This window comes from Echinops telfairi, unplaced genomic scaffold, assembly GCF_000313985.2.
Source record: "Echinops telfairi isolate 266 unplaced genomic scaffold, ASM31398v2 ScPeMD7_7;HRSCAF=31, whole genome shotgun sequence".
Taxonomy (NCBI): Eukaryota; Metazoa; Chordata; class Mammalia; order Afrosoricida; family Tenrecidae; genus Echinops; species Echinops telfairi.
Window position 1 is genome coordinate 10,570,980 of NW_022103904.1, and position 27,260 is coordinate 10,598,239.

Below are 27,260 nucleotides of genomic sequence, written 5' to 3' on the forward strand. Positions count from 1 at the left end.
GAAACTTTTTCAAATGGAATGTTTGAAATTGTCTTTGTTCTACCCCACTTTTGATTGACAGTTTTCTAGAAGGAACTTGTGTCAGAAAATATTTTTTATTCAGAATTTGGATGTGGCCCTTACCCGTTAAGCTTAAACGAAGAAGTTAAAAAATCCAGTGCAAGGTTGAATCCTACCCTTTGTACATAAACTGCTTTTTCAACTCTGGAGTTGTAAGAATTGTTTCTCCATTCCTCTCTGTTAAACTTTCACAAAACTGAACCATGGTGCAAGAAGAGATTTTTTGTTTGATTTTTCCATTCGATGTGTAGAACCTGCTAGGCCTTTTCTTTTTAAAAATTTATTACTAAGTGGGAGTTAATACATATGTCATGTCATTCCATAGTTCAATCACGTCAAGCAGAATTGCACAATTGCTACTACAATCCATTTCCCAACACTCTTTTTCTTCCTGGACTCTTTGACATCGTCTCCCTGACCACCCCCACCCTTACTCCCCACCCCCTGGAAACCCTTATTCGAATTGCTGTCCCTATAGGGTCATCAATCCTGGGTTTCATGTACCCAGATACCAATAAATACATAACAAAACTTCAAGAGGGTGACCTCCAATGACATAACACCTCTGAGATACACCCTAATATGAACAAACAGAAACACAGACAATGTAGAAAACCAGATCGGGTCCAGCATGCATCAAAGGGAGGCTCAAATGACAAGGTTTCAACTGTTCAAGTCAGATTTATTGGTTATTTATAAATGCCTTTTCAATATGGCATTTTCTGTCCTTTATTTCTGGGACCTATTTATGAATTTTCTTAACATTCTCTCTGTCCTACTTTTGTTTTCTCTGTGCAGATATTCTACTAGTCAGAGGTTGGCTATCCTGAGAGTAAACCTCTAATTTTCTTATTGTTTCTTCTCCGCTTGTCTATGCCTTTTTTCTGAGAGATTTATTTTCCAAACAACTTTATAAACTTTAAGAAATTTCAACTACTATCCTATTTTTTCTTTTAAAAAGCTCTCTTTATTTCCAAGTCTTTTTTATTTCTTGATATAATAACTTCTATTTTTCCCCCCTCTGGATAATATTATAGTCTTTGATGTTTTCTATATTACTTTTCTTCCATTTTTTCATATCTGTATTTCAGGGTAGAGGCTTCCCTCAAGTGAATGGGAATTCTCTGGAGGTTTGTTCCTATTTTATGCATAAGATGTGCTCTGCACAGATGGGACTTGTCAAACTGTAGAAATCACTTTAAGGTGATTGAATGGCTAGCTGGGTTCTCACTGGGGACTTTCAAATGCTTAAGTCCATAAATCTTTTATCTGAGATGTCTGGGAGCAGGGAGGGGTGGCTATTCACATTCTAGAACTAAGTAGGGGGAAGGAGGCAGCTGCGTGGGAGGGAAGGTCTCACCATGTAGTATGTGGACATTCATTCAAACCCCTTCATTTTAATTCACTTCACTTCAACTCTCCTCTATTCCTAACTTTTTTGTTTTTAACTTTGCCTGGCTTTCTTAAGTCAAAAGTGGTTCAATTCCTCCGGACCATGGTTCCTTCACCTCCACTCAGGGTCGAGGTAGGATTAGTCATCTCACTGTGCAGGACGGAGGTATGAACAGGTTCCCCTGCTCCTTAGAAAGATTTCCAAAGAAACTCTCCTGTTGCCCAGACCTAGCCCCTTCTATAATAGTCACACGCTGGATGCCACCCTCTGTAGCACCTGGAACTTTAAATTCCCACGTTCTAGGGTTCTGTAGGACACACGGACTTTCTTCTTGCTGCCACTTCCTCCCTCAGTCGCTCTGCCTGCGGTTCCTCTGTTCCGTTAGGTCACGTGTCACTCTTCTGCCTGCTCTCAGTCTTCGTGTGGACAGTGTAGGGCTCCAGCTGCTTCCTAGTTTCATCAGAGTTTAGGTTTTTGTGTTTCGTTTACCTTGTTACTAAGATGACTTTTGAGAAAGGAGCATTGTCTTTATTTCGCTGTTGTGAAAGTGAGCTTTGGTTAAGTGATTTCTAATGGTTTCTGCATGATGGACTTATAGCCTTCCAAATAAAATTACACTGTGAAGACCTGGGGGGTGGGGGGCAGGGGGCCTGAGTCTATGTTCTAGAAATGGGAAAGTGCCAGTTCCAGCATACTACTTACTATTTCAGACTACAAAAGAAAATGGATAAAACTCTCTCAATAGGCTAGTAACAAAATACTGCTGCTATGTTCTCTGTTTTAAGAGCAAATGAATAGAAAATCCTATGATTTATGCTTCTCTTAAGAAAACCCCTATTATCTAATAAAAGCCATTTAAACATCTGAATCTAAATTAGGTTACTGTTTTAGTAGTGTGGTTCTAAAGTTATTATGTCCCCATAAGGTATTATCACTTAAAGAAACAAAACAAGAAAGGTTCCTGAGCCATAAATAAAACATGTTTCTCCCAAAAGTAGAGAATTCACAAAACCTATGGATAGTCCAGAATAATAGTGCCATTTTAAAATGAGGTTAGAATTCTGTTCATGTTGGAAATATGAGCCTGTACTATAAGGAACATCCACAAATTAAAATACAAGCATTAAAATACAAGCACAAATTAAAATACAAGCAAACCACAATGCTTAGCAAGATTAGATACTGGGAAAGGGACTTAAGTCCTGAGTAGATATGAATATTGTATTCTCTTCAGTGAATAGCAGAATGATGTCGTGTAATTGGAAAACAAACATAGACAGTTCCTGGATTATGAAATTCCTAAGTCATTCTTTAAACTCAGTTTGCACTTAAACCAAAATAGTTAAGTACAGTTCACATCTAAAGTTAGTCAAATGTTTGTCTTAGTATGTAGTATACCTTTCAATGCATAAAAACCCATAAACACTTGCAGACACACCAAAACATCTTTAAAACCTAATAATGCAGGAATAACAATAATGTTCTCCTGCACATTGCAAAACAATGTCCACTGTTATTACAAACCATTGTATGTACTTCAGATACTTAACAGGCTCTAATGTGATAGTATTGTACATAAGCTCCTTCAAAACCCAGAGACTACCTGTATGTAAGCTCTCTACTCAGATATATGAATTCTAATCCTTGACTTAATACATTTGTAACTTTTTATAAGTGTAGTAGAATAAAGAAAGGCTTACCTAAAGAATATAAGAAAAGGAGGCTGGGCACACAACAGGGAAGGGACCCATAAGCCAGAAGCCTGTTGAGGTAGTGTTTGAGGGAAAGTTGACTGACAGAAGAATCAGTACGTAAACAGATGTCAAGGATGATTAAGGAACGATCATAACCACAGCAATACGCTAACTACAGATTTAGGGCTCAATTAGTGACAAGTTGAATACATCTGCAAATGAGAAAGGCTTTACCTCAGTCTGGGTTAAAGAAGCTCTTTCTGCTCCCTCAAGGTTTTTTAAAAGAGTTCTCACTTCAATCAGCAGGAGGCAGCAGATAGAAGAAAGTGTGGGCAGTAGACACTAATCTGGTACAAAACAGCATACAAAGAAGCTCACAGAAAGTCACTCTGCACACTTAGTTCAAGGAGTGCAGCTCCAACATCCGTGACTCAGAAGGAAGCCTGACTTAATTTCAGTGTGCTTGGTCGGCTCTGAGAATTTCATCTCTCACTTCATGTGCAATCTTTATTACTGCGTCAGAATCTTCTTACTTACTTGCATTAACATGTAGTAGATTCCAGCCATGCCATGCGCTGCTCCAACATACTGTTTCCTGTGCCATTGATATAACAGGGGACAGCGCTCGGTTTTTCTCTCTTCCCTTGACAAATTCTTCCCGGACTCAATAATAGCATTGACCACCTACGGAGATAAGACAACATAAACATAAAGGCTTATGAGCATGAATTTGTGGTCACACTAACATTAAACATACATATTCCTATTAGATGACTTCATCTAAAAATCTTTAAGCAGTTAGTAGCCAACTTAGTTTATATTTAGTTTGTAAATTAATAAATGCAGGGTAGAGAAATCAGAAGGCAGTACGAGAGTAGAGAAAGATGCTAAAAAACCTTACCAAGAAATGTTAAGTTTATAAACAGTTTACTAGGTTATGAAGAACTTACTCTACAATGCTTCTTTAGGGTAAACTGTTATTATGACAGGGATTATTCTAGATTACTTAGTTATTTTGTGACTGCAATGTTTTCTTTCCAACAGAGGCTGGTACACAGACACACAGGAAAGGCTGGAGGAATTGGCTTTATTCAGGAAAGACACTGCAGTGAGATTTGCTGTGTCGTGAATAATTTCAGTTAGATCAGAAGACCATCCTGTCTGGAATGGCCAGGTGGCAGAGACACGAATTGCTTCCTTATGTCCCTATGCCCCTCATCCTTTTGGTAATAGTCACTTCAGGTTTAACGGGGCATCTGGGCCCCCTACCTAGAGCCAGTCAGACACAGCCTTTTAACTACACAGTTTGCCAATGGGATGAAAACAGAAGTGGTGTGGGTGTCTTCCATGCTGTATCCTTAAACAGGGAGCGGCTTATTTCCCCCTGCTTTCTCTTTCCAATTGGCTGCCGATGCTCACTCATTAGCTCTGTCAGGCACATAAGGACATGCACCTCAGACACGACATAGAGTACGACAGAAGAGTCCTATTGCCTGATCACAGTCCCTTGTCTTCACCTGACCTAAACTGCCTACCACTTCAAATAGCTCCAGAAAGAGAAATAAACATTCTCTCTAACGGTACCGCCACCGCTGCTGCTTGGTTCCAATAAAACAAAGTAATATAGGCTAAAAAAAAACAAGGTATGGGATTAAAAAAAACTTTTTTTAAGGAAAAGCAAGAATCATTTTTAAAATCTTTATGCAACGCTAGGAGCAAGTCTTCTCGATACTATAACACTCCCATAGTAGGTTCAGAAGAACAGAGACTAGGTCAACAGTGGTCAGTAAGGCCACAGTACCTCTTGAATGGCTGACTCACACACAGTGCCTGGGCCAATCTCCGTGTTCAGGTACAGTAAGGCATACAGATAGCCTGCCCGTCCATAAAGCATCTCATCAGGAAGGTCTGACTCTCCACACACAATGCTTCTCTGGAGCTGCAAAAGTCTAACAAGAGAATTCTGTTTTCTCAGAGAATGCCTAAAACATTACTTTCTCCGACAGTAAGTAACCAACCACTCTTGGAGTTTACTGCTATTAATAAACCTAAAGGCTTATGAGCATTTTAAGAACTAAAAAAAAACAAACAAATACTAAAAAACTGTAAAAATTAAAAGACAGGAACAAGATCTTCACTGATTCTTCTTGCAGATATCAAAATTAGGAACAAACATTTTTATGCTCAAAATGTCTACCTTTATACGTGGTCTAAAGCATGTATCCCATTTTAAAATTTAGAATGAGAAAAAAGTGGCTTATAATCTAAATAGCAATGCTACTAAAATGTAACCAGGGTATTAGTTTGAGATTTCCTGTCTTTAAACAAACATCAGCCAGCTAGCATGTGCCTGATGAGTTACCAGATCCTGGGAATGAGCCTTGATTTCTGCTTAATAGGAAGAAACAAAACAACAAGTTCATATTCTTGAATTGCTCCATAATTAGCATATTTAACCAGCTGCTTACAAGCTTGGGTGGGGGGGCAGTGGGTTAAAACCACGATCTACTCTGTAGGAGACAGACAAGGCAGTCCGCTTCCATAAAGATTTATAGCCTCACAAACCCAATGAGGAGGTTCTACTCTACTCTACTGGGTCACCATTAGTGAGAATTCACTCAACTCCCATTTTAATTAGTCACTTAAAAGTTGAATCTAAGATTAATTTACTTATTATAGTGGATTTGAGGCATATAAGCAAACTTCCAGCTATGAAAGGCAAGTAAGCAAAAGTTACTTAGTAAAAATGTTTAAAGTAGCTCAAGTAAACATGCTTAGTCCTTGAAAACATTAGGCAAACACATACCTAAAAAGATAAAGAACAAATATAATTCCACCATTGTGCTTAGAGATAATGTAAATAGCTCTTCACTTCTTAGATCTATTTGCAAAAGTAGATGAATTAAAAATAGTTTCTTTTTTGGATATCTTTCTTTCTTTCCTTCCATTTAGAATTTGGGAAAACTGTTTTCAATTTTTAAAACTCACTTTGTGATGCATTCCTGAGACTCGAAATCACTTTTGAGCTTATGGTATACCACAGCTCCTACAGCAAGGGGCCCAGCATCTCCACAGAGGAAGGTGACCCTGCGGCCGTTCAGATTCCGAAGGGTCCTCTTCACATAATCCAATGACCGGAGCAGATAGGCTTGATCACACGTGACCCGGTATAGCTGCAAGTACAACAGGGCAATGCCTGGAAGAGTTTCCCCAGCCCCCAAGAAAAGCATTATTACTTTTTCATTTTACCTTCACTATATTATCTTCTCATTACATGAAAAATCTACATAAACAGTGTGACTACAAAGGAATAACATGAAAAGCTACATACATAGTCCTTAAAACTGAAACAAACAAACAAGTAAAAGAACTCAGTATGGAAAAACACTGCAAATACTTTTAAACATAATAGCTTGCTATTTGTTCCGGTACAGTAATCCAATCTTACACGAAGGAAGATATTCCGATTCCCACTCATACCTATACCCCATTCCTGTCAATCAACTGTGGTGGCTTGCATGCTGCTGGAAGCTACGCTGCCAATGTTCCATCAGGGTCACTCCAGGGGGTAGGTTTCATCAAAGCGTCCAGGCTAATACAGACTAGGAAGAAAAGCTTCCTGACTTGCTTTCCAGAATTAGCAAATGAAAGCCTTATGGATCACAACAGAACACCGGCAACTCCTGTCCTTCGGACACATCAAGGACCACATCAAAGTGGAAGGTCCACAAAGGCACAGGGACTCTTAGTGGAACTGACTGGCACAAGGGCCACGGCAATGCACATAGCAGAGACTGCAAGGTTGGTGGTGGTGGGGGGGAGGGGGCTGGGCGATGCTTCATATTGTTATAAGGAAGGCCAGCAGGAGTTGGAATCAACTCAAAGGCAGCTGTCTATCCATTCATTCTCACCTAATTTTCATGCCTTTTAAATTTTGTAATCATTTTCCTTTGTATTGAAACTCATTTGGATTTTTTAAAAAAAAACTCACATAATCAATTTCTCCTAGTTTATCCCAAATTAAATGATTCTAATTTTGAAATGCACACAAGCTTTTTCCTAGTTTTATAATTTCTCACAAATTTTCAATTTCCTTTCTAAGCAGCTAATCAACTGACGAGCCAAAAAGGTAGTCAAGAAGCCCTTTAGACACATGATGTCACGCAATGCGTTGCATCCAGAATTCTCCAGTGGCTAGGGAGTGATTCCATGTCACAGTGAGCTTGTGTGGGCCGGAGTGGAAGTGTGCTCCCCTAGGCTTCCAGAAGTGGACTGCTAGGACTTTCTTCTATGTGGCCACTGGGGAAACTTAAACCTACTCGTTTTTTCATTGGCAGCTGAGTGTGCTGGTTGTTTGCACCACCTCAAGGCTCCACCAAGCACAGTGCATATAGTTTAGCACCTAGCTGCCTTTCCCGCGTCAGATGAAGAACAGACCCATAGCTTCAATAAACGGGGATTGATATTTATGTAAACATTTATGCAGGTTGACCTATAAGGCTTCTAAATGGAACATCATCTTATTCCTAGGCTTAAGAAGTCAATGTGGCAGCCGAGTGAAAAATGAATAAAGAAATAATACAATATATAGTAGGAAAAGTATTGCAAGATATACGATGGTAGAAGGCAACACATTTCTCTACTGTTCAGACTAAGGTTTTCTAACGATGTTCAATGAATATCTGAAGAACAGAGTTTTAATGCTTCTGGAGTCTAGATTTCTAGAGTTACTGGAGTTGGGTGACCCACCCAGCTCATTGCCTTAAGGTCTTTGGAACCTTGAGCTTGATAAAACTGGCTCCCTCAAGTGACCCTTGAGTCACTAAATAGCCTAGAAAATAGCTTAGTAATAGAATTTTTCCTGAGGCATTGGGTTCATTTGATGAATTATCCATGTGCAGTCAGTTTCATGAAGCAGAAACTTGTAGTTTGGACTCTAAGTTGTGTTTTAGGGCTAATTGTTGTTATATACAAAGGGAATTAAAAACTCACGGAAAACAGAATTGCCATGTAATGGAATATTTCCATGAATGTTGTCAAGCCTCATGTAAACACTGTTTGAACCTTTTCCATGGTAATGTTGATAAGATGGGTTAAAGAATTTTTATAAGTTCTTTCATTTTTGGAACACTTTAACACTTATGATGCAGTGAATAACTAAATATGGTCCTTCTAGCCATGCATGATCTTGTAACCCATACATCTTAATTTAGTACAACTATGCAAATATGGTACTTGTACCTCACTAAGGGCCTGCTAATAATGCAAAAAAGGTACATGGAATCCCTACAGGGATGGGGGCATGCAAATAACATACTTGTACAACTTTCCTAAGGGACTGGTCGGTTTTGGCATCCCACTAGGCTTAATGAAGAGAGTCAATCTGAGAGCAAAAGAGGGGATCTCACTATTATCAAGTACAGGCAAAATCAGAACCTATCCCTTAGACCCAACATCCCTGAATTAAGAACCTCCTAGAACAGGAAGCATTTTAAAAGGAGAGTCAAGAGCAACACATGAAGAAAGGCAGCTTAAGTGGGTGTGCTAACCAACCCATAGAGCCCTAGAGCTGAGGTGTTCACTTGGAACCTTACTGATTGAGTGAGGTGCTTAGGGGCACTTAGTAGAGCTCTAGGCTTGCTGCTCTACAGAGCAAGAGTTGAGCACCTTTGGACCAAGGATTGTTGGTAAATAGGTGTTGTGGAAAGAAGAAAAGGAATGAGCTAAATAATGACAATGGAAAAGAGGATGTTACTGCATACAAATCAGTTTGCGACTGTATTGTTTGATAAAGTTGGCACCATTATTTAAAATTATACAATTTATTTTCTTAACTTTGGGGCACTTATTTACAACACTAGGAACAGTGCTAACCTCAAGGTCAGCAGTTCGCAACCACCAGTCGCCCTGTGGGAGAAAGAAAGCATTTTCTTCTCCCATAAAAAGTTAGTCTTGGAAACCAACAGGGGCAGTTCTGCCTTGTTCTGTGGGTCACTACCAGTTGGCATTGGTTGTTTACCTGGTTGCTTTATCCCTTAAGAGTCTCTTACTTGGGAACGAGCTCCTTCCACAGTGGCAGGGAGGGAAAGTGAAGGTCAAATGAGAACTGCACTGTGAAGCTCATTCAGGACAACCCATTCTGATGGCAGAGAATGGGTCCCTCGTAGATTATGCTATTTTATCTTCTGTGGCTCCAGCAGTCTCTGAGACACACATCCTCTGCTTTGGCAGTGGATACACTCTTAATTTTTTTTACATATGACACTGATGTCTCAATTATTTTTAGTAATTGAAGACTTTCCTGTATACTATTATGTAAAACTATGCTGTATTGAGTCTGGGAATAGTTTCTATAGGAGACTACCTGAAAATCTATTGAGAGACAATAATTGGTTGTTGAACCTTTTTTTAAAGTATGTAAAACCAAGAAGCATTTTATTTTCTTAGTGAAATGCTAATCAAGAGACATAACAGCCACATTATTTAATACTCAATCTATAGTGATATTTTCCCACCCACTCCAAAATGTTTTGTTGTTTTTTACTGGATACTCAAAATGAATCTATTTTAGAAACCAGTATTATATCTGGTTGTCTTATCCCTTAAATTATTTTATTTTTTAATAATAATTTATAATTTATCACAGGTTAATAAGGGTGGGAGGGTGGGGGATGGAGGGAAAAAAGAGGTGCTGATACCAAGGGCTGAAGTAGAAAGAAAATGTTTTGAAAATGATGATAGCAACATATGTACAAATGTGCTTGATACAATTGATGTGTGGATTTTTTTAAGAGCTGTAAGAGCCCCCAATACAATGGTTTTATAAAAAAGAAAGATCAAGATTCTCTTATTTTATCTCTTTCCACAGATGAAGTAGATTTGTTGCTTATATATGGCCTCTGGTAAGAACCACGTGTATAGTTGATGTTTATGCTGTTGAAAAGTTATTTGCAATGATTAAGTCACAAGTCTTGAAAAATTCCATCAAATGATCTGAGTACTGTTTCTATCACCAAGGCTTTATTTTCCAACTACTAATCCTTTTTTGTTTCCACATTTCACATTCCAATCACTAGAAATAACCTATGCATTTTGATGGCATGTCTGATCAATTTTTTGCCATTAGTACTTATGCATGACTATGAATAACTGTGTAATGGTTAGCACTCTGGACTCTGAATAACTGTGGTATTAATTTTGTCTTCTTTGTAGGTATATGGATATCATATACCATTGAAATATGAAACTATGCAATAAGAACTATTACTTCATTTATAGATTACCATATATTCATACTACATATTAAAGTTCAAATTTTAGGCACAAAGCATTTCTTTTTTATTATTATTATTTTTTTTCACAAAGCATTTCTTTAGGAATAAAATTCCAAAGAATCTCATTAATGACAATGCCGCTTGAGACTTTATTAAAGGGGTATAAATTCTTGACTAGAAAGCTTCAAAGGCAAGTTGTAACCCAAGTCTGAATCTCATAACCCCAAAATAAAACCTGTCCCTTTCTTACCCCCATTTTCTCACCTGTCCAACCAGTATAAGCCGAGCAGTCATGTGGATCGGCTGTCTTCAGCCCTTCTTCCATTTGCTGTAGCAGATCTTTAATTTTGGTCTGGATCCTCCGTGTGAAATTATGAATGATCTGAAACCAAAGGGGAAAAATTTAAATGTCAAAAGGACAGGACTATGCTGTGGGTATAGTGGTTACACAGTGGGCTGCTATCTTCAAGGTCAGCAGTTCCAAACCAGCAGCTGCTCTTCAGGAGAAAGACAAGTTTCTACTCCTATAAAGAGTTACAGTCTTGGAAACCCATAGAGGCAGTTCTACCCTGTTCGATCAGGCCACTAAGAGTCCATATCAACTTGATAGCAGTGACTTGAGTGAGTATAAATGTTACCTCACTTTGCCAATTGTGTATTTAATAAATGTCAATATATTTCTATTATTGGCCTAATATGATTTTAAGTTTAATACTCTGATACTCCTTTCTGCCTCTTTCTCCACCTTTTAAAAATTATTTAAATATATCTCACAATTATATTTCAATGTTCTATTGGGTTTTTAGCTATATTTTATTGCTCTAATTTTTATTGTTTGCTCTAGAGAATACCACTACAAAGACGTTTCAAAAAAGTTATGGAAAATTTTTATTAAAAGATAATAGATTTTTCTGTGAACTTTTTGAAGCCCTTTTGTTTATATGTCCATAATTTTCCACCATCCACTTAGTTATATACGTATGATTTCATACAAAATGTAGAGCCTTAGAATTGTATAGATTATTAACCCCCATCCAGTACTTTATTATAGTTGCTATAAAAGAGACTTCAAAATGTTCCTGGAAAAATGGAATGAAAAGACAATAAAATTTTCTCATGGCCTTTTTGAAGCCCCTTCATAAGTATTACATCTCCATATATCATAAAACCTGTAAGATAATGTAAAAATCATTTACTTTAACTTTTAAAGTTCTATAAAGAGATTAAAAAGTAGAGAGAAAAAATATAACCACTGTATACAGATAATTGCCATTCTTAATATGCCTCATTTTTTTCTAAATATGAGTTTCCATTGTATTACATCTCAAAATTTTCTTATTTTAGTGTTTTTATTGACATGTAATTCACATGTCATACAATCCAGCCATTCAATCATATTAAAAAGAGCTGCACAATCATCACCACAATCAATTGCAGAAGGTTCTGTTCTTGTACCCATTTCCCTGCAACCTCCTCCCTCTGCCATGCACCTAGGTAATTATTAATCCAGTTAGTTTCGGTATAGATTTACCTATCTTGGATTTCTGAGAGAAAATCATGTAAGACACTAACAGGAAATAAACAAATCAAAGCAAAAATAATGACTAGACAAAACAAACCAAAAAAATCCAACCTCAATCAAAAGAAAGCATAAAATATTGAAAACTGAAAAACTTTAAAATGGGTCACGAGGGAGATCAAATGACAAGGTGTTACATTTTAACCTTGCTACGGCTGCCATCATCAACTGTGCAACGCGCTCTGTCAGGTTGCAAGTTTATTCATATCCCAGGACTAGTCAGAGGGAATTTACTGGAAGCTTAATCCATGTGGGGACTTGGCAAATGGATTTGGGCTCCCACTGTCATCCATAGCCTCTGCAAGCCAAATGCTCAGAACTTAAGCTATGGTTCAGTTTTCTCCTTCAGATTTACAGTCCTTGGATCACACAGGCTGGTGTGCTTCTTCCATGTGGACTTAGTTGATGCCTCCCTTAGATAGCTGCTTGTTTGAAGACAAACCTTTAAGCCTCCAGATGCTATTCGTTCCGAGAGGTGGCCACCATCTGGTTTCTCACCACACTTTACTCTAGCACCCATATATAGGGGGTACCCCCCCAAACCTGAGATTGTGCTGGGCCGAGCAGAACTTTCATAGTACTACACATTTTTCCCAGTAGGTGAGCATCTAGTTACTTGCTGTGAGTTAGTGTACCCAGTGGCATTGCTTGGGAGGTTTCTCTTTGGTCACAGTGAATTTTTTCGTAAAAGCAGTTTTGCTAGAACCTCCTTTTTGGTGATAGCTGATTTAAGAGAACAACATGCAACTGCGAAATTTTGATTCCTGCTCAGGAAAAGTGCTGCCAAAACTGTTGTGAGGTTGAACACAGCTTATAATCTGCTGTGGGAAAAACTCAAGTGTACAGGTGGTTTTCTCATTTCCAAAAGGTGAAATGTCGATTGATAACAACCTTGTTCTGGATATTCATCAACTTCCTAAAAGGACAAAAATGACAACTGGTAGTACTTCATTCCACCAGGTCAGACTGTTAACCAAACTTTCTATTTCGAGGTTCTGAAAAGATTGCGTTCACAGTGTGCAACAAAAAAGTTCTGATTTGTGGCAGATGGGGGACTGGCTTTGCCACCATAAAATGTACCTGCTCACGCAGCCATCTCAGTGCACCAGTTTTTGACCAAAAAAACACAGCATGCTTCTCTTGCCCCACGCACCAACTACTTGTTTCCGAGAATGAAGAGAGACATGAAAGGACAGTGATTTAACTAAGTTGAAGAAGTGAAGGAAAAAAAAAAAAGAGGGAGGTGCTGTCAGCCATCCAAACCAATGAGTTTGAAAAATGTTTCCAAGAATGGAACCACAGATTTGACAAGTGTATTAAGTGTAATGGAGAGGATTTGAAGGTGACATAGTTGTTTTGTAAGAAATGTAAATACACAGCTTTGGGGGGAAAAAATCTGTTTAGTTTGGGTTACCCCCTTGTATCTTCAATGATCTCTTCATTAGGGCAAATATCAAGAAGGACCATGTCCATTCTTGGTGACAGTCACCTTCCTGACATGATCACTAACGACAAAATGGGTGCATAAGCAAAGAAGAAAGCTGATGGTGCCCCGCTATTAAAAGATACAGCATCTGAAATAGGTTCTACCCAGTGCTAAATTTTATCTTTTTATGAAATGTAGTTCAAAGTAAAGATTTACAGTCTAGGAAATCCTATATAAGGACATTATGAGTCAGAATCATCTAGATTTGGCAGTAGATTGGATGTGGATAGCATCATGCATGCCTCTGATGAATAAAGAAGATTGAAGAAGAATAGATGCTTGTGAATTATAGTTGGTGGTGAGTTCAGGACATAGCAAGGACTAGCAGGAGAACGAACAAATTTGTCTTGAAGAAGTACACAAAGAATAATCCTTAGAAGGAGGGATAGGGAGACTGACTCTGTCGCATCTACTTTGTATATGTTATCAGGAGGTCTTGTCCCTGGAGGACATCATGCTATGTAAAGTATGAGGCTAGTGAAAAGAGAATGGAACTCAATAACACGGACTGAACAGTGGCTGCAACAATGTACTCAAACATAGCATCAACTGTGAACATGGATCATGACCAGGCAATATTTCGTTCTGCTGTGTCACTAGAGTGACACTACACCAACTTACCAGTACTTAACAGCAACAACCGTATCAAGGAAAATAACTGGATCATCTCATTTTGAAAAATGGTATTATAGTAATATCTGTAAAAGCCAGAACCGGTGTGAGTCAGAAATCTATTAGAGAAAGAAAACTCCTATTTTTCACTGAAGCAAGTTCTATAAAAGCAGTTAAGACTGAACCCCCGTCAAAGGTGGAAAACTTGCAAGGCCCAGAGAAACAAGGCCGTTTCATTCCATCCCGAGTCCCAGGTTTCGCCGCATAATAAAGGTGACGTTAGTTGCCAGAGTGGATTCTGACTCACAGAATCGCTTTACAGGATTTTCAGGGCTGTGACCTTTTGGAAGCAGATCCCTAACTCTGTCTTCTGAGTCTTCTTTGGGGAGATTTAAATCACCACCTCTTTGGCTGGTAATTGAGCACCTAACCAATTGTGGCACCCAGGAACTCCATAATAAAGCTAACTAACAATTACTGAACACTTACTATGTGCCTAGACCTAAGTGTTTTACATGATATTTCCTTTCTTTAAAAAAAAGAAGAAAACTTTTTATTGTGAGCTGGGTGAAGGTTGACAGAGCAGATCTTCAGTTTTACACTCAACAATCCAGACACATTTGTTTCATCTCATTTATTGTAATCTCGTCATTCGTTTCACTTCCTCCCATGTTTCCTATTCCCATTCCTCCTTCTTTCCCAACCCTTCTGAACTTTGTCCTTGAGTAAATGCTGCAATTTCATTCTCAAGTGGTGGATGAGTCCAAGGTGTGCATACCTCATTAATGTTTGTGTTCCCCTTATAAAACTAGTATTTGTCTGACAATGGAGCTATGAGGATGAGTTCATTTACAGACCTGAGTGGAGACTAAGGGCCACAGTTCCACCAGTCTCTATTCAACCAGTAAGCGTGTCTCTAATTCTGAGCTTTCTTCCACATTTCCCCCCACTCTACCTAGGGCCCTCTAATGGGATCTCTGTCAGAACAGTTCTAGTTGTAGGCAGGTACTGTGAAGTTCATCTGATCTCTAGATTGCAAAACACTGATGTTTGCATGGTACATTACCTCACTTGACTAATTACGACCACGAGTTTTCCATTTGTTTCACTCGTTTGTCCTCCACACAGGGATGACACAATCACTGCATCTTAGAAAGTCTATCTGGAGCTTTTAAAACCCAAGTGGCTACTCGCCAAAGCAAGATGTAGAACACTGTCTTTGAGAACTGTTTTATCAATTGACTTTGGTTTCGCCGAGACAATGGTCCTTAGACCAGGCCCAGTGATTCATTCCCTCAAGGTGTTTGATTATGTCTAAATTTTCATAACTTTGCCCCTGTATGCTCTATCACATTCATGAACATATTTACAGCAAAAGCAAATGTACATATGCAAATATCCCCTGTCAAATATATATATATTCTGGGATACACTCCCACTCCCCCCCCCCATATCTGTTCAGCCCGGATAGTTATTGTAGGATTACATACATAACAGTACTCACCTTTGTATACTGTTACAACAGTATACACCTTTGCTGTAAACTTCCCAGTGTTTTCCTCTGCTATCATTTTTTTGTTTGTGTGTGTGTGTGCCACCTTCCTTCTTATTGTGTGTTTCCTTCTCTTTCACCCAAATTAACCCTGGTCTACCCTCTAGCTAGTGCCTGCCTCTCCCTCCCTCCCTCCCATTCCTGCCCCTAGAAACCATCAACAAATTCATTCTTTAGTCAAGAAGTTCTTTTCTTGACTTTTTACAATAGTTGACGCAAAATAATTGTCCTTTTGTGATTAACTAGTATCATTCACCATTTGTGTGTTTTCTTGTCATTTTCTTCATTGCTGTTGATTTAGTGATTACTAAATCTTGATTTTCTTCTCATTATTTGGATGAGGTTTATTCATTTTATTTGAATTTACCCTATCATTTATTAATTTCTTCCCAAGTTTCAGTAGTCTGTTCTATCTTGATATGTACTTGACTTCCTATTTGAAAGTTCTGTAACTACACTATTCCCTCTACTTACTTTGTAATTGTCTTTGTCACCAATTGATATAGCTGTTTGCAGTTTTATAGGCTTGTTTTATTTGAACTGCTTCTATATCTGGGTTGACTCATAACTGGTCCTGTCTTGTACGTTGATCTCATTTTGTTGCTTAATGTTTGGTTTTCCACCCAAAAACTCCCCGTGAATGTATTAAAAAGTTAACATTTTTTTAAAACAAATTCCTTTAATTTCTTTTACTTGAAAATGTCCGTATTTCAGCCTCATATTTGAGGGACAATTTTGCTGGGCATATGATTGGCAATTTTTTTTCATTTAGGGTTTTATATTTGCCATCCCATTGTCTTCTTGCCTGTGTAATTTCTGCTTAGAAATCAGAGATTAGTCTAATTTGTTCTTTTTTGTAGGTAACGTATTATTCTTCCCAAACAGCTTTCAGGATTTACTCTCTGATTTTCGTTTTGTAAAGTTTGATTATCATGTGTCTTGGGGATTTTCTGTTGGGGTTTATTCTGTTTAAAGCTCATTCAGCTACTTGAATGAATATTTTCTCACCTTTCATGATGTTAGAGAAATTTTCTTTACACAACACTTTAATAATTCCATTCTCTTTGTTGTCTGTGTTCTAGAATCCTGACCACACGGAGGTTATTCCTCTTAATAGTGTCCCACATCATTGTTGGACTCTCTTCAGGTGCTGTGGGTCTGTTTTATAGCTGTTCTTCTAGTAGATTAGTACTGAAAGATGCTTTGTTCTTTCAATGTATTATCTATACTGAAGTGGTAATATCAGTGTTCTGATTTTCTATTTACTCTTTTATATGGTTTCTAATATTTCCACTTCGTTTTTTTTCCTTCTGAATTCTTCAAGTTTTTTTTTCCTGTTTTCCTTGCTTTCGTCTGCTGCTTTCTCAATCTTCCTCTCAATTAAGTGAAGGAATCTAACTATCACTCTTCTGAATTCCATAACAGGTATTTCCAATGCTATTTCTTATTTAGAAAGATCTTCTGGCTCTAAATTTTGGTTTCTTGTTTGAGCTCCTCTAGCTTGTTTCCGCATGTCAAGTGAAATTATCTGTTGTGTCTAAGATATTAAAGTAGTGCTGTATTTGTATTTAATTGATGATTGTACATTGGTATTTTCTTAGGCACTCACCATCTGTTTTCTGGTCAACGTGATACAGAATGTGAGGTTGTGCAGTTCTGTTTATGTAGCACAATTGAAGGTGAATTTGACCAGGGTTGGCTGTTGTCTATAGATGACCAGATAGAGGGCAGTGGGCTTTGCCCAGTAGGTGGGACTCCAAGAGGTAATCCTGTAGCTGGATCATGTGGACACAATTAGTTGTCTCCTTTTGGGTGGGACAAGAAAGAAGAAATAAAAGAAAAATCCCCCCAAAAAACAGCAAATAATAAAATAAAAACATAGGGAAACAGGGACAATGGTAAGCAAAAATAGCTTAATACCTAAAAATAAATAAGCTAAGAAAAAAATGAAAAATAAAAGAGAAAAAACTCAATAAGTTAAACTAAGGAGGTTGAAAAAGAGAATAGTAAAGAAAAAAAGAGAAAGAATAATAAAGGAAAAAGCAGAGAAATAGAAGAATAGAAAGAAAAAGAAAAAAAAAGGAAGGAGAAAACTAGGGCAGGGGCAGGACCAGAGAAGAGAAAATTGTGGAGGATAGGATAGCCAGTATGGGTTGGCACCCTCCTCTGTCAGCTTACGGAGTAGGGAGTGAGGGGTGAAGGGTGAAACATCCAGTTGTTATGGTGTTCTTGCTGATCTGGCTATTATCTGGGGTTTTAGACTCGATCCGTAAATACTTTGTGCAAGCTTAGGGGTGATTGAAGTCAGTGTGCTTGTTCCTAGAAGGAACTCTTTCCAGCTCAGAGAGTAGATGAGGACAATGCAAGTGGTCACGGAACGAGTTCTTACCCACCCAGGGTAGCTGGCAACAGGCTGTTTTTTCAACACTGTGATTTCTGCTGGCAGAGCTCACACACCTGGACACACAAGGGTGGTGAACCAGGAGCCTGATCCACAAACATGCAGCTCCAATGCAGAGCAGGAAGGGTACAGGAGGGAGTGAGGAGAAACAGGGTAGTAGGCAAGTGTTACCAGTCACTGGGTGAGTGCAGGTGAGGGCTTTCTACACTTCTGTTCTCCAGGATGGGGTATGACGAACAAGAGAAGACCCTGCTTTTCTCATCTCCAGCCATAAATGCTCTTTTGTGCTGTTAGACCTTCATCTCAAATGGTGCCTGCAAGGGTTCACAATGGCTGAGCTGTGTTAGGCCAATTCTCAATTCCTCTGTTTCCTCTTTGGCTGCTTTTGTTCCACTTTTTTTCCTAATCAGTATTCATTCCACTTCTTTACCCTTTCCTCTGAAGGTCTGGTTCCCAGAAGTATCATTCTTATCTGTTTCATTTGGTATCTTATATTTTGTTGGAGAGGGTCTTTGTAGCATGTCTACCTAATCCACCATTTTGTTAAAAGTCCTACAAGTGATATTTCAGTTTATCTACACAGCAACCCAGTGTTTCTTATTTTTTTCTAGAGTGAAAAGTGAGGCCGATCCAGGCCACATGAGAGTAAGAACTTAGATTGTTGCTACTGTTAGGTGTCATCCAGTCAACCCATTCTGACTCTTGGAGAGTCCAGTGTTATAGAATACAGCTGCTCCATTAGGTTTGCTTTGCTGAACAGAAGCAGATCATCAGCCTTTTCTTCCATGTTACTGTTGAGTGCATTCCAATGGCCAGTATTAGGTTAGGAATCAATTGCAAACTGTTAGTGCCACCTATTGACCCTTGCCAGGCCTGTCCGAATCCAAAGCGACTACGCTTTCCTATACTGTGCTTTTCGTATTATTAAGATCTTTGACTGATTCTGCATCTCCACTTTACCATTAAATTTTCAAGAAATTTTCAGCTTTCACTCAATCATGCCATATGAATATAAAAACATATGTGCACACTGAACAAAAACAATGGGATTTTTTTTAACTTAGAAGTTTCATCTTTGAGAATAATTTGTAGCAGTTATATTGTAATAAAAAATCAACTGTTCTCCTACATGCTAAGCAATTATTCCAAATAACAATGCCCAAATGTATTCTAAAGCCAAATATACTGAAGTAGATATTAATCACTGATTGTAAAACTCCTAGCTAGGTAGCTATTACCCAAACGATGTATAATACATGTTTATGGTAAGATTTATTTCTCTTCTTCACAATGTGTCTTCTAGTTATAAATCTTAGAACCAGGAAACCGAGAAAGCTGTGTATACGTGTGTTTAAGAGAAATAGAAATAGAGAGATGAAGGTAAAAAAAGTGCATAGGCAGACAGATACAAGGTAATAATTATGACAAAGGATTACCCTCGTTATGTTCTTTACAAATTTTAGGAAATTAATTTACCGTTTAAACACTTAGTCTAAGACTTAATGCAGTCTCTATGGAAGAGTCTTATTTGCGTGGATGCTAGTAATTAAAAAGCTAAATTCTGCTATCTAGTTTGTTAGCAGAAACATCCTGAGACTAGCTTAAGGCTTAAAGTATCTTATTGTTCCGTTTGCTTGCTCACAGTAAACAATTGTTTCTTGTGGTTATCTTTAATGTAAAATATCTGAACTCGACTCCCATAAGTATAAATTCCAAAGTCACAGGTGTATATTATCCATGTATTTGAATCTCAAACACAACACCATTATAAGACTGCCTGTTAAGCTGTTGTCTCCTCACTGGTGCCACCTACTAAAAGATAAAGTTCTTTTTCTTTCTCACTAACTTGGAGTTAGGGACTTGGCTCAGCTGCTCCAGGATACAAACTCATATTATCAGTAACAGCCACACTTTTAAATTCAGAACAGGTAAAGCAGAATAACATTTCCTAATTTATCATTTCCTACAACACAATCACATATATATTCTGTACCTTTTCACTTCAACTCTAGATTTTACACAAGGTGTGAATTCAGATCAGCATGTTCTTTTAATAAGTTAATTTTCATTCTGTATTTGGCTAAAGGTGAAAACTATATTCCCAAACAGTAAAAATGTATAGATGATTAGAACTAATAAACATTTTTAAAAAATTAACTAAAGATAAAAACCCAAGTTCTCTTTATCTTGGTATAAAGTTTAGCAATTATGATATGTGTATTAACAATATATGAAGATACCTAGCATTTTGTAACTTTCAGATAATCATTTAAGAAAAATCAGAAAAGCAATGGGGAATAATTAGAAAGTTTGCTTTAATATTAGATTACTATATGATTATTCTGAATGATGAATGAATGGACTCCATGTGCCAGATGCAGTTCCTGGTAAACAAAGATGAACAAAATAGAGTCCCTACATACAAAAGCTCTAATTCTAATGAGACACATGTAAAAATAATGATACCATGCAATAAGTACATAAATAGAAATATATAGAATGCATATAGAAGGAAACTTTAACATGTATGTAGGTTGATTAATGGAGACTTTCAACATATATCCTGGAGCTGGGAGGAAAAAGATGCATCTTGAAAAACTAAAGACTAATTCACCCCTACAGCAGGTATTCAAGAACTTCCTCAGGTTTTAAGGTACTTGCTCTTTAAGGCAAGCAAGTTGTAGGCCAAGTGTTCAGAAGATGAAGAGGAGATAAAAGCTACTGTGAGACTAGGGCATCTTGTAGGACCAGAGACCCTTTCTTTGATCAGGGAGTATCATACTAGCAGGACACTTTGAGAAACTAAAAGGTCATGAAAACTTACTCTTTTGAAGGAAAAAAATGTGGGTGAGCCTGCTCTGCAGAGCTGTCTCAGTGCCCCGGGGAAATAATTTATAATGTTCTCTATCATAAAATGATAATGATGTCTCTCAAGTGAACCAGAAACATATATAAACCATAGAATGGATTTGGGCCTCACAATTCTACCCCCAATCTAAGAAAATTAATTATGACATGGCCCTGCTTGATGCTCTCTCTCATGAAGAGATCACTGAAGATATACAGGTGTTTTAGCAAAGCTCAATGAAGAAACAGATGATTCCCTGCTACCAGAAAGAATAGTTACTGGGCTCTTAAAAGCTTATGTTAAAACAAACAGCCATCTAAGGAGGTATCAGCTAAGTCCATATGGAAAAAACACACCAGTCTGTGTGATCCAAGGATTGTAAATAGTAAAATACAAACCTGAAGGGGGGAATGGTATTAGAGCTTAAATGTGAACACGAGGTTGGTAGAAGACTAACAATGACAGCAGAAGCTCAAATTCATTTGCTTGGTCCCCACATGGATTAAGTCTTCCGTCAATCTGACCATAGTCCAGGGATATGAATAGCCTTGCTATATAGCCAGAGATGGTTGCAAAGTCTAGTATGGGAGATGCAGTTAGGTTAAAATGTAATACCTTATCACGTGATTTCCATTGTGACCTATTTGGAGCCCCTGTGGTGTAGTGGTTATGCATTAGGTTGTGATCAACATAGTCGGCAATTTGAAACCACCTGTGGCTCCGCAGGAAAAAGTTGGGCTGTCTATTCCCATTAACAATTACAGTCTCGGAAACCCACAGGGGATCGCCTTGACTTGATCACAGTGAGCTCTTTTTTGGACCCATTTTTAAATTGTTTCAATAAAAAAGGAAAAGAAAGACCACCCCTCTGTGTGTCTATTGGCACCCTCCATTATTTAATGCTGTCATGATAAAAACACTATGAAGAAGGTATAATTGTGAGGGGGCTTTGAAAAGTTCATGGGAAATGGATGAAAAATAATGGAATCCCCCTTTTACAGGTGAGAAGTATGAGGCACAAAGCGGGAGAAGTAAACTTATCAAAAGTGACACATAAGCAGTAAATGGTACAAATGGAGTTTGAACTAGGCAGCCAGTTCTAGAGTTCAAGCTTTTAACTAACAGACTTAGGATGGTAACGGAGAATGGCTCCAAAGAAGTCTATACTCTAATCCTTAGAATCTGTGAATTTTTAATGTTATACATAAAAAGATTTTTGCAGAAGAGATTAAGATTACAAACTAATAATGGAGAGATTATCCTCTAGATTATCCAAATGAGACCAATATAATTACTAGACAAACAAATCAGCTGTCAGCTGATTTAAATTCATGGCAACCCCACGTGTGCCAGAGTAGAATAATGCTCCATGGGGTTTTCAATATCAAAGCTTTGAAAGTGGACCACCAGACATTTCTTCTGAGCTAACTCTGGGTGGATTTAAACCGACCGTCTGTCAGTTATCAGTGAACTATTTAACCACTTGCACCACCCTTCAAAGCATAAAATTTCTCCAACTGAAGTATGAGAGAGATGGCAAGACAAGTCAAAGGCTCTGAAGTGTAAATGGGATTTGAGTAGTTCATATTTAATATTCTTCACCAATACCACAATTTAAATGCTTCAATTCTTTGTTGCTTCTTTTCCATTGTTCAGTTATCATTTGTACTGTAAGTACCAAAGCTTGGGTCGGATGCATCTTAGTAATCAAAGCAGCATCTTTGTTCATTAGCACTTTAAGAGTTCGTTCACAACAGATTTTCCTAATGCTGTACAGTTTTAAAATTTCTTGACTGCTCCTTCTGAGTATTGATTTTTGATCCAAGAAAGTGACATTGAGTAAACTCTGACTCATAGCATCCCTGTGTACAACAGAACAAAGCACTGTCCTGTCTTGCAGCATCCTCACAATCATCCCTGTCTATGCCCATTGTCGTACCTTACCAAGTACGGTCTCCTATTCCAGGGACTGGGCTCTCCTAATAACATGCCCAAAGCACATGAGACCAAGTCTCACCAAACTCACTTCTAAGTAGCATTCTGACTGCTTCCTAAAAGACAAATTTGTTTGTTCTTTTGGTAGTCCATGGTACTTTCATTATCCTTTGCCAGCACCATAATTCAAATGCGCCAATTCTTCTCCAATTTTTCTTATTCATTGTCCACCTTTCACATGCATATGAAGTGACCGGAAATACTATAGCTTGAGTCAGGTGCACTATAGTCTTCAAAGAGACATCTTTGCTTACAAACTAGTAATTATTGTTTTGTCAAGAAAGGTTTTTAACAATCTTTTCCCTTTGGGATTATGAGTTAGAGGGAGTCACTGGATGGTACAAATAATTAGTATGCTTAGCTGCTAATTGAATGGTTCAAAGCTCAGCTCCACGCAGACTCAATCTTAGTTCTCTAGTGCTACTATAACAGAAATACCCCTAGTACAGGGCTTCTCAATAGAAATCTCCTCTCACGGTGTAGTAAACGATGGAGTGTAACAATGATATGAGTGCCTTGGCTGACCTCCTGGGACCTCACAAGGAGGAAAGATGGTCAAAGTCAACATAAGCGCAAGGCCAATTCTTATGAGGCAGAGATTCAACTTTTTTTTTTAACCAATTTTGACAATTATACCTCTACTGTTCTACTGTGTTTGATAATGCACTGCAATGGTCAGACAAAATTTACCAAACATACATGATTTTAAGTATTTTAGGAAGAATAACAAGTTACAAGCCTGGATGTCGTTTTCTGGTCAGGGGTGCCTCTTCTCAGCCACGCCCATTGGTATACCTCTCTGTGGTCCTTGCCTCTCAGCCTGGTAGCTTCTTGGCCTCTGCCCTGCTCGGGTCAGTGTTACAAAGCTCCTTTAACACTGTCAACGAATGGTCAAGTGGCACGCCATTCAACCATAAACCTCAGGCTGAAGTGCTTGCCTGTAGCTCCTGGTGGCACCCATATTTCACAAGCCTCCTGCCCAAAGGCATTCCGTGTTACTCCTCCATGGGCTGTGAAACATCCACTCCATCTCCTGCTTCGTGGGTCTGTCGTTGCCACTCCTATGCCACTGCTCCAGTGTCATGGTGTCTCCTGGGTGGAGAAGGTTCAGTGCACAGGGACCTGAAGATGCTCTCCCACATGCTCTCTCTTGATGCTCACTAGCATTCTCCATTCCCGCTTCAGAGACAGCTCATTTTATATGTAGTAGGATTGCAAGGCTGAATAATCCTCATGTTAGAATTCCATATGCACTATTTGCATGGGATCAAGCAGTCACTTGTGGGAGTTACAAAGAGAATGGCTTGAACCATGTAATTCACTGCATCACAGGGTACCAGTTTCAGAGGAAGGGCTCTCTCTGTTGGCGCTGGAGGAAAGTCCTTGTCCTTAATCTCCCCCTTAGTCTAATATTTTCTTAACATAAACAACTTGAGTTGGAAAGACATACTCAGCTTCTAGTCCATCTTTCTTGGTGGTAGGCGACCACTTTTCTCTGCTAATTTCTGGATCCTTTTATCTATTGTAAGATAAATAGTAATTCAGGAAAACTTCCCTTATAGAAGATCAGAGCTATGAGTTGATAAAGAGTCTTGTACTCACCCTAATCCCCCTATAGCTAACTGATTGGCTAAACACATCAGATCACATCGTGGGAGTTAATAATATTACACAGCTGCCATATTGCATCATTACACAACTGCTAACCAATTGAGAACCTACCTCAATCAAATTCCCTCATATTTTGGCAGGGAGGGGTATAATGCAATTCATGACATGTGCCTAAGAAGAAGAGCCTGGAGATCTACTTCTGAAAAAACCAGCCATTGACAACGTCATACAATTTTTTTTAAAAAGGGCAGCAGAGGTGAACAGACACTTCACCGAAGAACACATTCAGGCAACCAACAAAATGAAGAAAAGCTCTGATGCCACTGAAGAGATGCAAACCGAACAACAGTGAGATGTCATCTCACCCCAACACGAGTGCAAAATCAAAAGAAGAAAACAAGAACTACAGATAAGCGTATGGGGAGACTAAGACACTCATACATTAAGCTATGGGCCTGAAAAATGGTCCAAGCACTGTGTAAAACCATAGAAAAGTTGGAAATAGACATATCGTGTGATCCAGCAATCCTACTACTTAGTATGTGAGAGGGCTTCAAAAAGTTCGTGGAAATGAAACTGAAAGATAGTGGAATTTTTCCATGAACTTGTTAAGATCCCTCATATCCTAGGAAAATAAGAGCCACAACACAGATATATGTATGCCCCTTTTCATCAAAGTACTCTTCAAAATAGCAGAAAGATGGAAACAACAAACTATGGTATTTACACACAATGGAATATTTCACAATATTAATAATGATGAATTTGCAAAACACCTCATTCTATGGATGAACCTAGAGTAAATCAATCAGTCACAAAGACAACTTTTGTATGAGACCACTGTTATAAAATATCAAGAAAACGTTTTTGTACCAATAGAAACATTCTTGGATGGGCACTGTGGAGATTATAATCAATGATGTGAAAATATGTAAGCTGTTAAATGAAAAACGGAGTTTCTCTGTAACCCTTCACTCAATTTGTCATAATAGAAAGTTACCAACGGAAACAGAAAAATGACCATGCCATCAAAAAGAATGATTACTTGGTGGAGTGCAGTTCTACTCTGCCGCTCTTGGGAGTCACCCTGAGTCAAAATCAGCTCATCAGCAACTGCTGGATGGGTGGGGGAAAGTGCATTTCATAATCTCAGAGCAGGGCCAAAATCCCTTATTAATAAGATGCTCTGAGGTACTTCATACATACAAAAGGGATGAGTTTTTCTTAGAGCTGCATTCTTGGAAAAAAAAAAAAGAATAGAACCCAAAGTGCCCCAATTATTAACTTCAAAGTTAATCATGAGTCAAGAAGACAAATAAGCTGCATCATCTAGACAATTAAAAAATATAGATGCTAAAAAATAAAAGAATTAAGACACAAGTGGAACATTAACTTCAAGAGTACTTAAAAGGAATTGGTGTAAAGGAAATGTTATTTGGTTGGATCTTGAAAAATGGTTCATTTTCTTAAAAAGGCATATACAGACAATCCCTGGGTTACAAACATTTCTGTGTGTCTTTATGTCGAATCTGTAGGTCCGTCTGACAGGTACATCCAGGTCTTTAGGCTTATTTTAGTGTACGAAAAGGCTGGAAGCTTTGCCACAGGTGCAGCAATTAAAGGAGACTGTAATGAAGAATTTGTTGAAAGAAAGGGCTGCTTCAATCCTTTCACAATGAGGGCAAATTTACATAACATTGAAGGGTAAATCCAAGTTGTTCATAAGCCAAACATTCTTTTTTTAAAAAAAATCATTTTATTGGGGGCTCGTACAACTCTTATCACAATCCATAAATCCATCCATTGTGTCAAGCACATTTGTACATTTGTTGCCATTTTCAAAACATTTTCTTTCTACTTGAGCCCTTGGTATCAGTTTCTTACTTGCACCCTCCCTCCCCCAACCTTCCTTCCTCCCTCACCCTTGATAATTTATAAAATTTTTTTCATGTCTTACACTAACTGATGTCTCCCTTCACTCAATTTTCTGTTGTCCGTCCCCCAGGGAGGGGGTTATACGTAGATCATTGTGATCGGTTCCCACTTTCTCCTCCCACTTTTCTCTTACCCTCCTGGTATCGCTACTCTCATTATTGGTCCTGGATTCCCTGTGTTTCCAGCTCTTATCTGTACCAGTGTACAATCTCTGGTTTAGCCAGATTTGTAAGGTAGAGTTGGGATCATGATAGTGTGGGGCAGGAAGCATTAAAGAACTAGAGGAGAGTTGTATGTTGCATCGGTGCTATACTGTACCCTGACTGGCTTATTTCCTCCCCACAACCCTTCTGTAAGGAGATGTCCAGTTGCCTACAGATGGGCTTTGGATCCCCACTCTGCACTCCCCCTCATTCACAATAATATGATTTTTCGTTCTGGGTCTTTGATGCCTGATACCTGATCCTATCAACACCTCATGATCACACAGGCTGGTGTTCTTCCATGTGGGCTTTGTTGCTTCTCAGCTAGATGGCTACTTGTATATCTTCAAGCCTTTAAGACCACAGATACTATATCTTTGGATAGCCAGGAACCATCAGCTGTCTTCACCACATTTGATTATGCACCCACTTTGTCTTCAGCAATCGTGTCGGGAAGGTGGGCATCATGGAATGCCAAGTTATTAGAACAAAGTGCTCTTGCCTTGAGGGAGTACTTGAGTACAGACCCAATGTCCATCTGCTACCTTAATTCTTAACATGTAGATATGAGTACATAGATCTATCCCCCTCATTATATATAAGTATATTTACATATG

The 27,260-nt window shown here is 38.4% G+C and overlaps 1 protein-coding gene across 1 annotated transcript in view; it reads right to left on the reverse strand.

Annotated features, from left to right (window-relative positions):
* The window catches only part of LANCL2 (LanC like 2), a 65,670-nt gene that overhangs the window by 10,836 nt on the left and 27,574 nt on the right, over positions 1-27,260 (reverse strand). The window contains exons 2-5 of the mRNA XM_045286380.1: positions 10,686-10,803; positions 6,136-6,343; positions 4,949-5,096; positions 3,685-3,831 (exon numbers count right to left, since the gene is read on the reverse strand). Coding sequence (XP_045142315.1) covers positions 3,685-3,831; positions 4,949-5,096; positions 6,136-6,343; positions 10,686-10,746 — 564 coding nt within the window. The 5' untranslated portion in view covers positions 10,747-10,803. The remainder of the gene's footprint in view (positions 1-3,684; positions 3,832-4,948; positions 5,097-6,135; positions 6,344-10,685; positions 10,804-27,260) is intronic.